Source organism: Medicago sativa, chromosome 2 (assembly GCF_051527215.1).
Source record: "Medicago sativa cultivar Bolivia chromosome 2, Bolivia_mono, whole genome shotgun sequence".
Classification (NCBI taxonomy): domain Eukaryota; kingdom Viridiplantae; phylum Streptophyta; class Magnoliopsida; order Fabales; family Fabaceae; genus Medicago; species Medicago sativa.
Genome location: NC_140750.1, coordinates 17,837,593 through 17,854,152, shown reverse-complemented (window position 1 = coordinate 17,854,152; position 16,560 = coordinate 17,837,593). Strand labels below are relative to the sequence as shown.

The window sequence follows — 16,560 nt, the reverse complement described above, 5'->3', positions numbered from 1 at the left end:
ACATTCCTAAAATATAATTTTGAATCCTCATTAATCAAACTTCATAGAACATTTACTTAAAAAAAAAAAACGCTTCTTAGAACATATCTTTTTTATAAAAAAAAAAACCCCTCCTTCCTTCACTTTATAACATCAAACCTCGAATTTCATTATTATTTTTTTCAATCAAAACTTATGAAATCTAAGTTTGTATCATCCCCTCAAAAAAAAAATTGTATCATCGTGTTCTAAACTTCTAAAATCAATCTCTGAATTTCTAAATTTTTGTCGTTTACTCATGTCTCAATCAATATAATTTGTGAAAGCTAATCGTAGATTTCTGGATCGTAGAAGATGGAATAGGTATAATTCTGGATCGTAGAATATGGAATAGGTAATATTGATATCTTGAAATGGAAATTAGGAATTTTTCAATGGAGGAGATGAAGACCATGGAGAGAGATGATGACCGAAATAAATGAATAATAATGACACCCTTTTTAAAAAAAGAATATTATTGATACAATAAAAATCACAATTATATCATGATGTTAATGACAAATGACTCATTTAGGAATGTTTTAATCTCAACCAATGCTTTTTAATCTCATGGCTCTTATTCATTCTCACTATTCTCATATAAGAATGCCATTCTCATAGTATATGTTCTCTCTCTCTCTCTCTCTCTCTCTCTCTCTCTCTCTCTCTCTCTCTATATATATATATATATATATATATATATATATATATCGATAATGCATATTTATTAAATTCTAAAAATATTTAAATAAATTCCTTCAAATTTTTTTTTTAAATAATATAATAGGAAAATATAATATTAAGATTCATGCACAATTATCACTATTCATTTTCAACCTTTTAGAAAATATCCTTTCAAAAAAAACCTTTTAGAAAATATTACTTTCTATAGCTTTAAAATATAATATTAAGATTCATGAACCATCTCTCTGTGTCTCTCTCTCTCTCTTCTTAATCTTTGCTTATAAATTGAGAGCAAGACATATTCAAGTTGAGCGTGTGAGCCACTAATCATATAGAGTGTCCATAAATTCTGAGATTTTAGAGATGGGTTCCATATGGGTGGTCTTTGGTGGCGTTGTTGGTGTTCTTTTTATCCTAAGAACCCTTCTCAAGAATGTGAATTGGTTGCTCTATGAAGCAAAACTTGGTTCTAAGCAATACTCTTTGCCACCAGGTGACATGGGATGGCCCGTAATCGGTAACATGTGGTCTTTCCTTAGGGCATTCAAGTCCAATGACCCAGACTCTTTCATGGCCTCTTTTGTCAAAAGGTATAATTATATCATCCTCTTTAATTGTTTAATTTTTCATCACTTAACAAGCTATTTTATTGTAATTTTTCATGTAAATTATAAAAAACCCTTTATCTTATTGTATATTCCACTTGTTATTTTCATAAAAAAAAATCTATATTTCACTTGTAGCATCTTTATTCCTTTGTAACCGCACACAAGTTTTCTTCTAAAATCTCTCCTAGAAGCAACCATTTTGTTAATAGATTGAATTTAACTATTTTTTTTTGGTCAAGTTATTTTTAATTTTATTTAGGATTTGCATGCAAGGTTTTTTTTTCATAATTTTTTTCTGAACACATAGGCCAATTTGACGAGTCGACGTCATTGTAAGCCCTATGATAATTAGGATGGTCCAGTGCATAATAAAACAAAATTAAATTGGAATTTAGTTGTATTAAATAATTATTTCATTCTAGTCATGCTTGGAATATTGCAAACAATTGTTGCCAAACGTGTGACATGCAGAGGTTCTCAATATTGTTTTCATGCAGAGTGGCAGTTCTATTTGGTTGCGTGTTAATAACATCCAAACTCATTTAAATGAAAACCAATTAAATTGAGTTTGTTTTATTTTTAAAAACACAACCACATATTAATGTTAATATTTATTTATTTTTGAAAGAGTTTAAACATTTTAATTATTCAAATCAATAATTATGTGGTTCCATGAATGATGCAAACCACTAACATTTTATGGTACAGGTTTGGAAAAACAGGCATATACAAGGTATTCATGTTTGGAAACCCTAGTGTAGTGGTGACAACACCTGAAGCATGCAAAAGAGTTTTAACAGATGATGAAAAATTCGTACCTGGTTGGCCACAATCAACAGTTGAACTAATTGGAGAAAAATCTTTCATCAAAATGCCTTTTGAAGAACACAAACGACTTCGGCGTTTAACATCATCTTCAATCAATGGCTATGAAGCACTTTCAGTGTATTTAAAAAAAATTGAAGAAGTTGTGATTAGTTCATTGGAGAAATGGACTCATATGGGTGAAATTGAGTTTTTAACTCAAATGAGAAAACTTACTTTTAAAATTATTATCCATATTTTCCTTGGTTCAGAGAGTGATCATGTTATGGAGGCTTTGGAAAGAGAATACACAGTTCTTAACCTTGGTGTTAGAGCCATGAGAATTAATATTCCTGGATTTGCATTCCATAAGGCACTCAAGGTAACATCATTTTACTCTCTTTTAAGTTTATTGAAATTTTTTTAGTTTCAGGGTCTATTTGGATTGACTTATTTGAGTTTATTTACACACCTTGCAGTACTCTTGAGTGAGACTTCTTTGTATTTCTACAATATTCCTTGTGAAAATCTTGAAGTTCTTAAAATGCCATGTCTTATACATTACTTTTATTTTTTTTATAGGCAAGGAAAAATCTAGTGGCTATATTTCAATCAATTGTGGACAAGAGAAGAAATGAAAGGAGGGAAAAATTATTACCCGGCCAAAAAGCCAAAGATATGATGGATGCTTTGGTAGATGTTCAAGATGAAAATGGAAGAAAATTGGGTGATGGTGAAATCATTGATATCATGTTGATGTACTTGAATGCTGGTCATGAATCTTCAGGGCATGTAACCATGTGGGCTACCTATTTCTTGCAAAGGCATCCTGAATTTTTCAGAAAGGCTAAGGTATCAAATCACCTAGTTTTTGTTTGCTTTGTGAATTTTTTTTCCTTCAAATTTGTGTTAATTTGATTTGTTTCTTGATGATAATACTACCTTTAATAGGAAGAACAAGAGGAAATCTTAAGGAAAAGGCCTTCCACACAAAAAGGATTGAAGCTAGAGGATGTTAGAAAGATGGATTATCTTTCTAAGGTAGGGATTGTAAATTGTTGATTTAAGGTTACTTACTTTCAACTTTTAGTTGATATTTTTATGATGAAATCACTTTTTATGTGTCTACAATTGCATAGGTGATTGATGAAACAATGCGACTGATTACATTCTCACTAGTCGTCTTTCGGGAGGCAACATCTGATGTCAATATCAATGGTTAGTATACGATTTCATTACATACACCTTATTCAATTTTACTTAAACATTAAATTCAAATAGGTCTTTACTAATTTAAATACCGACCTTATTGTCACACATGAATTTAGTGGAACTCATATGACATTCGGCCGATAAAAGAATGTTTGTTAAAAAAATTGCAATAAAGAGTATATTGTAGTGATTTTTTAATGTGTAATATTTTCTTCATAGCCCTAAATAATAACTACATTATGATGTTATAGGTTACCTCATTCCAAAAGGTTGGAAAGCTCTAGTTTGGTTCAGGTCGGTTCACCTTGACCCAGAAATTTATCCTAAGCCATTCGAGTTCAATCCTGATAGATGGGAAAAAGTAAGTCATAACCATTTAATTTTTTATTACTACTCATTTGAATTGAACAAATTAAGTGATTATTTCCAGATATTTGACAATTTGGTTGATGTTGATTCTTAGGAGGTGCACAAAGCTGGAGAATTCCTTCCATTTGGAGGAGGAACTAGATTGTGCCCTGGAAATGATCTTGCTAAGCTGGAAATCTCAGTTTTCCTTCACCACTTTCTCCTCAATTATGAGTAATATATTTTCTCCCTCTTTTTACTACTCACATGAATTTTTTTTCCCACACACACAATATATTATTGAAGCAAAGTATATACACGTCATAAAAATATTAAAATTGATCAAAAGGTACCTGTGCATATTGAGAGAAAATTATTATTAATAACGATTGTACGCACATTTTACAATTATTTCGTATAAAATTTAAATTTCGTCTTTCAAAGTTACAAAGTCAAACTTTTATCATAAAATTATTTTTGGTAAATATAGAACACTACTAATGTTAATGTTGTGTCTTTATTTCACAGGTTGGAACAACTCAACCCAAAATCTCCAGTGAGATTCTTACCACACACAAGGCCAATGGACAATTGCTTGGCAAGGATCAAGAAACGTTCTGTGTAATCATCAGATGGAAAAAAGAAGCATTTGGAGACTTTACATCATAGAATAATATCAATGAAAAAAAAAACTATGTATCAGTTTCTTTATTTTCCCTTTTTTTTGTTCAACAATATGTATCAGTTTCTTATTGCTAGTTAGTGTGTACTAGTTTATCCATCTGTGCGAATAAAACTATTTTTGAGGAATTATTATTTTCATCTGCTAGTGTGTACTAGTTTATACAGCCTAGATAGGTTGAAGTTTTGATAAAAATTATGTGTGTTTGGTTTTACGGTGGCAAAATTAGTTATATTTTGGAGACATTTATTTATACAAAAATTAGTTTTTCTAGAGGATTATATAAAAATTAATTGAATAGTATAGTTGAATGTCTTTATGAAACTATTTTCAACATTCACTGCATAATTATTGTTGTTCAAAAAATTTAATATGTTTTTTTTAGGCAAAATAGAAATAAGATTAAAATAAAGAGAAATTACAAGACTCGGAGCATGCACCTGGCCCAATAAATCACAAAGAAACAACTCTAGAGGGTATAAAGCAAAACTCAAAACACCAACTACCACGAATAATTCGGCGCACCCACGTGTAGACGCGAAACCGAATTGCAAAAATGTAGAGATAGTGTTTAGAGTATCTGGATAGGAGTATGAATCGTCTGCCAACACAAAAACGATCCAAGTTCCAACAACTCCATAAACGTAACAATCCAATTTAATATGTTTGAATTTATTTAGAAATAGTTATAAATTTTCTATTAATAATAATATTTCCCTTCTAAAATTTCTACTTATATTGTTTTTTAATATATAGAAATTGGTTTAGCATTATCTTTAATTTATTTGCTTTTTCAAAAAAAATATTGCTTTTATTTATTTCTGCAGTTTTTAGATAATTTTTCATTCTAAATTTTCTTTTAGTAAATAATTAATTTAAATAAATTATTTATTACTACTTCTATTTTTATATTATATTTATTAAATTTCTTATTTATACTGAAAAAAAATAAATAGTTTTTCTTTCTAAATTTTCTTTAAGTAAATAATTAATTCAAATAAATTATTTATAACTACTTCTATTTTTATTTGATATTTATTAAATTTCTTTTATATATTGGAAAACAAATTAAATAATTTTTCTTTCTAAATTTTCTTTTAGTAAATAATTAATTTAAATAAATTATTTATAACTACTTCTACTTTTATTTTATATTTATTAAATTTCTTATTTATACTGAAAAATATGCATATCATTATATCAATTTTTTTAGAATTTAATTTTCTTACTTACCGTCAACCGTGGGAAGTTCTATATTGTAAGCACATTATCACAAAATCATCATATCATATCATAAAATATGCATATCATTATATCAATTTTTTTAGAATTTAATTTTCTTACTTACCGTCAACCGTGGGAAGTTCTATATTGTAAGCACATTATCACAAAATCATCATATCATATCATATATGATGAATTTCAAAATTTTTTATTGATTTGATGGCTATGATTGATTGATCATTGATATTATAAAACAAGTAATATTGGCGGTTCATTTAGTTAAATCCATTTTTATAGTTATACTTTTGGTCATATTTCTTAAATGATTTACGCTAATATTTTCACATAATTTGAATTACTTTTTACTTTCAAACCATTTTAAATTAATTTTTTATTCAAAACAATTCAATAAAGTTTAATTATAAATTGACTTTTATACATTTATATTGTAATTAAGTTTAATCTTTATACTATTAGAAATTAAATAATATTTTTATACTAAGAATTACAAAAATCAAATAATTAATTTTAAAAGTTATCTGTTTTTTATTTCAAACAATTTAAGTGTAATTTTATCATATGAAAAGTATAAAACAATCCATAAAATTTTAATTGTATATGATATCTTAGTTGAGGTGATAGCGGAGTTGTAAGAGTCATGCTTGTATCCTCTTGGTAAAAAGTTTAAGCATTCATTGGGATGGTCGTAAAATCAGCATTGGTGTGCCACTTTAATTAATTAAAATTTCTTCTTCCTTATTTTTTTTTTTGTAAAAAAAAGTAAATAATTTTATACATTTTGCGTTATGTACAATTAATAGAATAAAAAATATACTTTTCATAAAAAAAAAAGTCAATTTAATTATATTTATTATCTCCTCCAATAATTCCATTAATATATCTTTTACATCTCCTCTGTTCATGTAAAGAACGATCCTTAAAAAAAAAAAAATCTAAAGAACGAACTCCTTTGAATTTGACGAAGTTACAACACTGAGAAAAATATCTAAAATATGAGTTTTTTTTTTTGACAAGAAAAATTTAAGTTTGTTGTCTTCTTCTCTATGTTTTGCTTCAAATAAATAGAGTATTTCTTATAACTCCTATTCTCCTTCAGTGTCTAATATCTATATATCAAATGATTTCATCAATTTATTCAACATGATTCAATACATATACCATTTTCTTTGATTCAGAGGCAGTTCCTTGACCCCTTCTAACACATGGAAGAAATATAAACTAACGATTTAAGATAGAAAGAGAAGTATTGGAATAAAAAAGTTAGACTTCAACGTACAATCAATCACATCTCTTGAGACAATGACGAACCTAGGAAATTCGACTTATCGGGGACTAAACTTCCAAAATAAAATTCAATTCTAACGGTCTCTCTGTTGGAATGTTACTCATAGTATTTTTTACATATTTGATAACTTGTTGATCATTTTGTGATTTATTTGCCTTCCGTGGCATTCAATCTTTGTGCATAGAGGAACAAATATTCTTCAAAAATCTCAACCAATTCGAACCTTTTGATGAGGGCAGAGAGTAATGGCTGATGGACGAATAATATTTAGTGAGCATCTTAAGACATGCTTCTAGACGGTATGTGAATGCAACATATTCACATTGAAATGAAATGAATCATAAGGTTGTACAAGATTGTACATTTAAAGGAACGTTGATGTAAACCCTAAAGGTCAATAATCTTATGTTAAACATTATGTTATGTATCGTGACTTTTATTATTAAATAATTAGAGATGTTTTTTATTATATTTGTTATAAGATAAATAAAGTTCATGAAATAGATAGTTCGAGTAATGAAACGTTAAGTGAGACTAAATTGTGAGATTACACTAACATACAAAGCACTATTTTCAAATTATTCGTAGTCAAGCTTTAATAAATTTGATAGTAATAAAACGTAGTGACTATTATGAATGTAGACTGATGACCATATCTCATGGGTCATGAATATGATACATTAATTTTATATATAGGTATAAATATTAGGAGTTATAATATTTATACGAAATTGACCCACCATGAGAATACTACATAATAGCTTACGAAGGTGTCATAAGTTATTCATATCGTGATAATGGTGTATATCACCCTTATGCATGAACTCCTAAATAGGGGTGGCAAAAAAATCCGTGCCCGCGGGTATCCGTGGATAAAATCCGTCATGGGCACGGGGCGGGTAGCTAAACGGGTATCCGCGGGTATAATAAATGAGTATTTAACTACCCGTTACTTTATGGACACGGACACGGATTTGATGATACCCGTGCCCGCGGGTATCCGTACCCGTTAATATATTAAGTAAATTACTAAAATACCCATGTGTATATATATGAGTTTGGTGTCTAAGAAAAAAAACTAGTTTATGTACGGCGCTCAAATTTCTTTCTCTGTTTTTTTCTCTCAATATTCGTTCAAACATTTATGTTAGGCTTTTCTGGCTTTTATTTGGAGATTTTTCTGCTTTTTGGATGTTTATTTGGATTTTGGATGTTTTTATCTTTTATTTTACTTCAAGAATTTGCATGAATTATGTAAGAATCATATCTATTATGGTATGATGAATTTGCTTGGGATTATGTAAGAATCCTGATTTTTGTTGGATTATAATATGGATTATGAAATTTGAATGGAATATGTTATGTATGGATCTTTAAAAGTTGAATGTTTCTTTGTGCAAAAAAAAAAATATTCATGGGTACCCGCGGATATCCGTGGGTATCTAAATACCCGTGGATTACCCGTATAGAGATACCCACACGGGTATGGGGACGGGTACGGGTACCATATTTATCCAACGGGGCGGGGACGGATATCATACTACCCGTATCCGCGGATACCCATTGACATCCCTACTCCTAAAGCGAACAAACAGCTACAATTTTTTTTACAAACTTTCAATTGAGCTTTAAGTGATCATAAATCTATTGAGCTTTAAGCCATTTTACCACTCTCTGAGTATCAAAGTGTAAACACCAATCAAATTTAATTGTAAACTCTGATTGTAGAAGTCCTCAAGATGAGACAAGAAAATCCTAGACTTGTGTGATTATAGTAAAAAAAAAAACTCTTTCAAGTGCAAAGGGACGAGACTAGTCTCGAATTATGGGGTGAACCAGAATAATTGTTTGCGTTGCTTTGTTTTGTTTTATAACTTAGAAAAATATTTTTAGAAAAAGAAAATACAATTCACCCTCCCTTTCTTGTGGTTTCTCACCCTAGATTCAAATTCATTTTAAACATATGATTTATGCAAATCGTATATTGGAGGAGCACAAATGGAAAAAAAAAAACTACTCAAGAAATTACAACAAAGTTTCAAAAAAGAAATGTTCTTAATCATACAATAAGGATATTTTAAGGTCTAGTTCTTCATAATAATAATCCTAAAGACTAAACCGATATTGGTTAATATGAATGATTGTATGTCCTACTCCAAGCCACATATCTCGCTCCTCGTGAAGCAATATCATATAACCACTAACATGCTTAATACAATATCTTCAAAACGATAAACTGCTCCACAACCAAATTACATTTATATTTATTTTAATTGATTGGTTTTGAGAAGCAATATGATTTATGCTCAAATAATATCATATGTAAATATAAAAAAAAACTCATTCTATGTTATTTTTCTTCAAAGTTACATACAAAAGAATCTTAGTGTCTTATTAATGTATTAAGTTATAGTATTACAAAGGAAGGAAAAGCTAAGATGAAATTTACCATCTTTGGGGAGTTTCATCCCCTTTATTGTGCAGGCATGGACCTTATCTTTTCTAATTCTAAATCTATCTAAGACTTTGTAGGTATATTAATTGTTCTCATCCCTATCAAATTTCATAGTGGCTTTTCGCCTCCCTTCTAATAATAACAAGGGTGGGTGTCTTCCTTTATCTGAATAAATATGTTGGAGTAGATGTAATCCTATACATATATTTCACCTGAAATATAAAACTCAACCCATGAGTAAGATATCTAATTGGAAAAATTAAATATGACATTCAAAAATGAGAATAGCATCAAAATATGGCTCAGAATAAATGTATAACACTATATCAAGAAAAAAAAATATGGATTTCTAAAATATATTGAACAAAATTAGTTTTTAATTCATACCAGAATGTAATAATTTTGTCTAAGTCTACATTAGAAAATAAAGATTTGTATACTAGAATCTTAACTTAAACCCACAATAGCAGTTGTATCTAAGCAAGAAATCACATGATTAGAATGAAAGAAGTCACAGCAACAACACATTATTTCAAGGAGATACATGTATTCTAAGTTAAAAAAGAATACAAGGTTTGTTTCTCATCATTTCAACTCACAGGTAACTATTTTCATATTAACTTGACATCTTTCCTTATTCCTTTCAGCTTATCTCCAAATCCTCTTGCCCTAAGAATTTTTTTATTCAACTATTACTCCATATCTATCCCGATTTCAACTCCACAAAATCGAGCATGCAATAATATAATTTGTAATATTAGGGTTTGTCTCATTTGTAAGGTTTGGATCCGAACTCAGCCCCACAAAGCAGTTTGTAAAGTGAAAATTACCTAGACAATAGACATTACCAACGTGAGCCTTGAGTTTTGTCTAGTAACAGTTTTTATATTACACCTGCTCACACTCAAAACTACTTACCTTGGTTCATAGAAAACAGGTGGTACTATCTTGTATTTTTTTGGCTTGCTTCAACTCCACCAAACCAACTTCTAAGATGAACTAAGACTCAAGATGCACTAATATTTAACACATTATACAAACATTTGCGTAATCAATGTTATTATATGTAGTTGATTATATTTTTATTTATTTGTTAAGTTTCTTTAGATACAATTAAACCATATGAATAGAATTTTTATTTACAATAATATTTAATTAACTAGAAGCTATAAATTGCTTCAAAAAAAAAAACTAGAAGCTATAAATATTTTTTCTTAAATGCATGCTTTTATTTTCAATAATTAGTCATTTCTACAATGTCAACAAAACAAATACATGAAAATATGATTAAATGTCTTGATTTTAAGTTTGACTACATACCTTATCAATCCTACTTTTAGGTCATGACCATTCTTCAATATCCCATTTGTTAATCCATTTAGGTGGAAGTGTTTTTGGACGTCTAGGCTTCCTTGAATATGTAGTACGTGAACTTAGAATCTAAACTCGTATATGGTTATAAATGTATTAGTAAAATAAAGTAATGTAGTGAAAAAATATTGGAGCATACAAAATATAATTTTAAATATTTAAGCAATTTTTAAAATATTTTGAATAAAGTAATACTTACCTTCTTTGGTCGGGTACTGATGAAGTCAGTATCATCGTTATTCTTAAGATCATCATTACTATCATCACCACCATTGGTTTTATCATCATTGTCATTGTTGTCATTATAATAAATCAGAAATATCCATGAAATTGGTTCCGCAAGAATGACTTTGTCTTCTTGAGCTGACATATATAATACAAACAAATAAATAATTGTGTACCCAACAAAATTACATACAAATTGATGATTAAACATTTTTGTTAAACAAAAATAACATTTTTGTTTATTTAAATGCATTTGAAGAATATATCGGATTCTTCCTCCAGCCTAAACATCAACAAAACACGTTTTTCAATTTCAATTTACCATTCTAGTTACTTTGATTCTAGGACCATAAAATACATATATAAAGAAAACTGAAACAAAATAAAAAAAACATTATTTAAAATAATAAAAACATAGATTTTTACTTGTGCATGCTTTCCTTCAAAACCTCATCCTCAAGAAATTGTAGAAGGAGTAACACCAATTTATTGCTCAAAGATGACATTTTTTCAACTCCAAGTTATGTGAAGTAACTGACCCTCAAGAGAAAAATGATATTTTTAGATCACTCGGTTGAAAAGTTGATATCTTTTTTGCTTAGATATCAACTTTTCAACCGAGTGATCTAAAAACATCAATTTTCTCTTGAGGGTCAGTTACTTCACATCATTTGGAGCTGAAAAAATGGCATCTTTGACCAATGAATTGGTGCTACTCCTTCTTCAATTTCTTGAGGAAGAGGGTTTGAAGGAAACCATGCGCAAGTAAAGATCTATGTTTTTATTGTTTTAAATAATGTTTTTTATTTTGTTTCTGTTTTCTTTATATATATTATATGGTCCTAGAATCAAGTAACTAGAATGGTAATTAAAATTGAAAAATGTGTTTTGTTGATGTTTAGGCTGGAGGAAGAATCAGATGTATTCTTCAATTTGAAGTATTTTGAAGAGAGTCCTTGCTGGACAGGTAGTGCTCTTATAAACAAAAATAACATTTTTATGTAATCCTTTCACATATAGCTGATTAAATGGGAGTTTCTAACATCTAGAGAGTTTCCAAATATATACTATTGAAAGCCAAATCACAACATAAGATTGATTTAAATGGATGCACTAAAAATCAGAGTATCAGAATAACTTGATAGATGTATCAAGGAAACTATATATTCTTATAAATTGCATCTCAATGTCACAATTAAAACATATATTATCTTATAAAAAAAAGTTTTTTTTGAAATTATCATAAAAAAAGTTAAAAACATGGATTAAGGATTATATAATAAAAATTATAGATCTATAAACTGTTTAATAAATTAACAATCACTTACTAAACCACGTCAACATATACGATAACCTGCAAATTCAAATAACAAATACACATTATTGATCAAAATAAAAACAACCAATTCAAATTCAACTATAGTAGTAAATACGAAGGTTAAAATATAATAAGCTCATGATTATTACCTTTTGAAACATGACAAATTGATGACATTATTTATGCCTACGTTTTCACCAATGTTTAATCAAAAAAATCATAGTCGTTGAGAATTATCATAAAAAATTGATAAAAACATAGCACAACAGATAAGAAGTAGAAATATAAGACGTCATTGACGATTTTTGTTCAATCGCAATTGTGATGATACTCCATGAATCAAGTTTTGGTTCCATGCTCATAGATCTGGTGAAGAAAAAAAAAACAAGATTAGTAGGAGAAAATAAACTCAAAAATAAAATAAAGAAAAACATCCATGAAAGAAAAATATTAATAACATGGAATTTGTCACATAATATGAGAAAACAACCTGAGTTGAGTGAATTCCCAATTTGTGTTCAGGCCTGAACTCGGCAAGATATATGAAACCGAACATCCAAATTTTTTAACAAGACTTTCATCAATAAATTAACAAGAAAAAGGTCATAGATCAAAGTATCATAGCAATCATTAAAATATCACGTTATAAAAAATTTAACAAGAAAAAGGCCAGAGATCGGTTATCATTGTTTTTCTTGTTCCCAATATCACGTGTTCATAATTAAAATATTGCACCTTGGACTTGGAAAGATCTGGATCTATGAGTATATCATGGCTAAATCTAAAGAAAAGTTTGCATATTTAAGTATATCTACATAGTAAATCAACACAAGATGCATTGCTTGCATGTAGGATGTGCTCTCACACAACAGGAATACAAAAATCAAAGGAGAGATCCATGTTAATGCAATCGCAAAAGAGAGAGGAAGACAAAGATGAAATTCGAAGTTAGAGAAATAGAAGAAAATTGTTGAGCTGGGAGAAAGGAGGCGTTGATAGATATGGAGTGTGTGAAGAGAAGAGAGGGACGACGCCTGATCTACAGATCTAGGGTTCTGTTTGTGTTTGAGAGAAGAGATGAGGAATTATATATATATATATCTGAGGGTATTGGGTATGGATATGTATAATGAATTGGGCTTTGTGGAGTAAATGTTGTTATGGGCTGATCGGCTTCGGTTTACACGGTTTTGGATTTGTAAAAACCGGGCTCGACCGTCTAAACCCACACATACCCAATTTTTTTTGTCTTTCTTCACCCGATACCCGTTTTAACCTGCCCGATGGACCCGCGGGTGACTCAGATATATCGGTTGGTGGGCGGGTTCAGATTTTGTGCTCACCCCTAATCATCGTAATCAATTCAATAACTTAATAATATATCTTTTTATATGAATGGGTGATGAATCGATAGGGAAAGAGTGAATTTTCAACTTCATACAATTCGAAGAAATACAACCGGATAGAGTGACCTTGATAGAAGCGTCGTTGGTTCTCGCTACATTTGTCAAAGTGGTGAGCGCAACTGCTCTTGTAAGGGGCTAACCTTCAACTATAGAGATGTCACTTCAACTCTTGTGATAATCTATAGATTCTTAAACTGTTTGCTTGGAGTTGTGACTTAACCCTAACATGCAACAACAATCCACCCTTCAAGATTGGATTAGAATCTATAGATTATCACAATAGTATTGGAGAGCAAAGATACTTTTCTCTATTGATGGGAGTATTGGTGCCCCAATATGCACTGATGCTGTAAGTGGCAAAGAGACCATGGGGGACAGGGGTGGCCGTGGTTCCCCCCCCCCCCCCCCCCCCCCCCCCCAATTTTTCAATTTTTTTACACCACTACTATACTATTATTATATAATGCTATTTACACATGGTTATGAATATGGTCCCCCCATGTCTTTTGTATGTTGGACATTTGCCTTTTATGGCAAAAAAAAATCTTTCCACTTCTAAAAAAAACCATTATGTAAGTTGGAGCCTTCAATTCTATCTTTTATGGTAGGGTATTACTTTCCCACCCTATCTATTTCTCGCCCGCCCTATTTTTTTTCTTCCTAAAAATGCCCTTGAAATATCCGGATTTTAAAATACGAACTGGTGTTTTCCTTTGTAATAGGGTGAAAAAAAAATGAGTTTTTCACCATTTCGGATTTTGTAATCCGAAAATCTCAAAAAATAGGGCGCGCTATTTGATTTTTTCGGATTATAGAATCCGAACACCCCCTAAACACCCTTTTTTCATGGTGCTGATGCAATCTGGATAACATAATCCGGACAGCACCAGCATCAATTTTGAACATGTTTGTAACATGTATAGTCATTTTAAGGACAATATTAATCTTCCTAACTCTCATCCTTGTGTTTTTATGAATTGAGAAGAAGAGACTTGTTCTCAATTCATCCTGTAACAATGTTTTTCCTCCAACAAAAAAGAAATGAATGAGATCTAAATTGTGACTCCAAGCTTCATGCTGAAATAAGAGAAGAGAAAATGGTAGAATGCATATCTCATACTCGTACAGAGAGAAAGAATAGGGTTCTAAGAGAGAAAAATCAAAGAAAATCTACTACAAGTGAAAAACAGGAGAAAGATTGCTGGCCGGACATATATGTGCAGGACTGAGTAGAGAGAAGTTAACGCGAGAAGGAAAAGAAATGGAGGAGAGTCGTCCATGATGATGATGAGCACGGCGACGCTTGGGATGGCTGGATCTGTTCACGGTGATAAATGGGGAAAGTTGCTAAAAAATAAATGTTTGGGCGCATTAATTCATAAATAGACCTTCATGAAAATAAATGTTTAAACATCAATTACAATTATATCCTTTAGTTTTTTCTTTTCCAAAAAAATAACGCAAAGGTTTTTTTGTCTAAAGTAAAAGGTGCACCTTGCTAAAATAGACCTTCGTGAAAATGAGTGGGTCTATTGTAGCAAACCCGTTTTTTTGGCTAAAGTAAAAGGTGCACCTTGCTAAAATAGACCTTCATGAAAATGAGTGGGTCTATTGTAGCAAACCCCATATATATATAATGCATTTGAAGATTTAGTGTTTCTTTGCTAAATTATATCTATTAAGACTTGGTCCCCCAATGTTTAAAACCTGGCTCCGCCACTGCTACAAATAAGCCAAGATTTGACAGAACTTTTGGTCATTTTATGTTAGTGGATATGGAGCTCAAAATTAAACCAAAATATCAAAATCATTGAGAGAAAAAGATATGCTTTTATGGTTGAGATTGACTATGAAAACATGCCCGACTTTTACAACCATTTTAACTATATTAGTCATCATGTAAGTTTTGCAAAAGAGTCAAAGTTGCGCCAGCTCAGGAGGAACAGGAGCTGATCAACAAGAGAAAGCATAGACAAGTGTAAAGGAAAATTTTTGTACAACCCAAAGATAACAGGAATGTGCAAAAGAGAGAAACTAAAACTATCAGTTTGAAAGGTTCAAATTCCAAATGTAACAAACCACTTGAAACAACAATCAATTTGGAGGGTAACATGGCTCAAAGGGTTTCGGGAAATGTTAATCTTGATGACATGGATGGAAATGGAATAAAGTAGTGGTACAAATTTGAAGCAAGACATTGAGGTAAATACAGCTGATAATGTGAGAAATTAAGATTTAAAGCAAGGCACCTTTGTGGATGACCAAAGCCCTGCTACCTTAGAAGTTGTGGATACGACAATATGAGGACCTTGAAGAGAATCTTGAAGTTTATCAAGAGCTTAATGCACAAACAAATAAGGTGGTCATTCATGAGTTAGTTCAAAAAGACATGGAGTTCATGAAAGAAGCAAATGAAAACATTCATGAGGTTGTTAAAAAAGGTATTGAATCCCGAAAGGAGTCTTGCGCTAATATGGCTAAAGATGAAGAAAATAAAGACATCGCTCATCATGAAAGAAACTATCAACCATTCCAGTTGGTGGTTGGATCTTCCAAACCCTCTAAAGCAAAAAATAAATCTATGAAGTCATATGCACCTAGAAAGAGAGTAAGAGACCATAGAGAACCAGCTGAATGGTTGGATTTTCCAACCCTCTAAATAACTGCCTATTTTGCAAGATTGATTCTTTTTCCGTCCTATGGCTTTCTAACGCAACTTTTTTTTTTTTCTTCTGAAATTACCCTTTGTTTGGATTATATAGTCCGAACCAAGTATAAAATCCAAAAACTTGTATTACCCAGATTTCACGACAATAGTGGCGTATATTATTAAGATTGCATAATCGAAAATGACAAAAAAAATAAAATAAATGTAAATATACATAAAAGTAAAGAGACA

At 30.3% G+C, this 16,560-nt stretch overlaps 1 protein-coding gene and 1 long non-coding RNA gene across 2 annotated transcripts; one reads left to right on the top strand and one right to left on the bottom strand.

The window, feature by feature from the left end:
• Positions 1 to 991: 991 nt before the first annotated feature.
• On the top strand, positions 992 to 4,496 carry LOC146945125 (ent-kaurenoic acid oxidase 2-like). The gene is made up of 8 exons (XM_085743491.1): positions 992 to 1,292; positions 2,019 to 2,496; positions 2,697 to 2,966; positions 3,066 to 3,155; positions 3,254 to 3,332; positions 3,578 to 3,687; positions 3,790 to 3,908; positions 4,203 to 4,496. The coding sequence occupies exons 1-8, from the start codon at positions 1,066 to 1,068 to the stop codon at positions 4,297 to 4,299; spliced, it is 1,470 nt and encodes a 489-aa protein (XP_085599617.1). The 5' UTR covers positions 992 to 1,065; the 3' UTR covers positions 4,300 to 4,496.
• Positions 4,497 to 9,382: 4,886 nt separating this feature from the next.
• On the bottom strand, positions 9,383 to 12,393 carry LOC146945124 (uncharacterized). Its single transcript, XR_015026254.1, has 4 exons — positions 12,266 to 12,393; positions 10,912 to 11,075; positions 10,662 to 10,781; positions 9,383 to 9,553 (listed from the first exon to the last, which is right to left on the bottom strand). It is a non-coding gene; the product is annotated as an uncharacterized LOC146945124 (long non-coding RNA).
• Between the last annotated feature and the right edge of the window lie 4,167 nt (positions 12,394 to 16,560).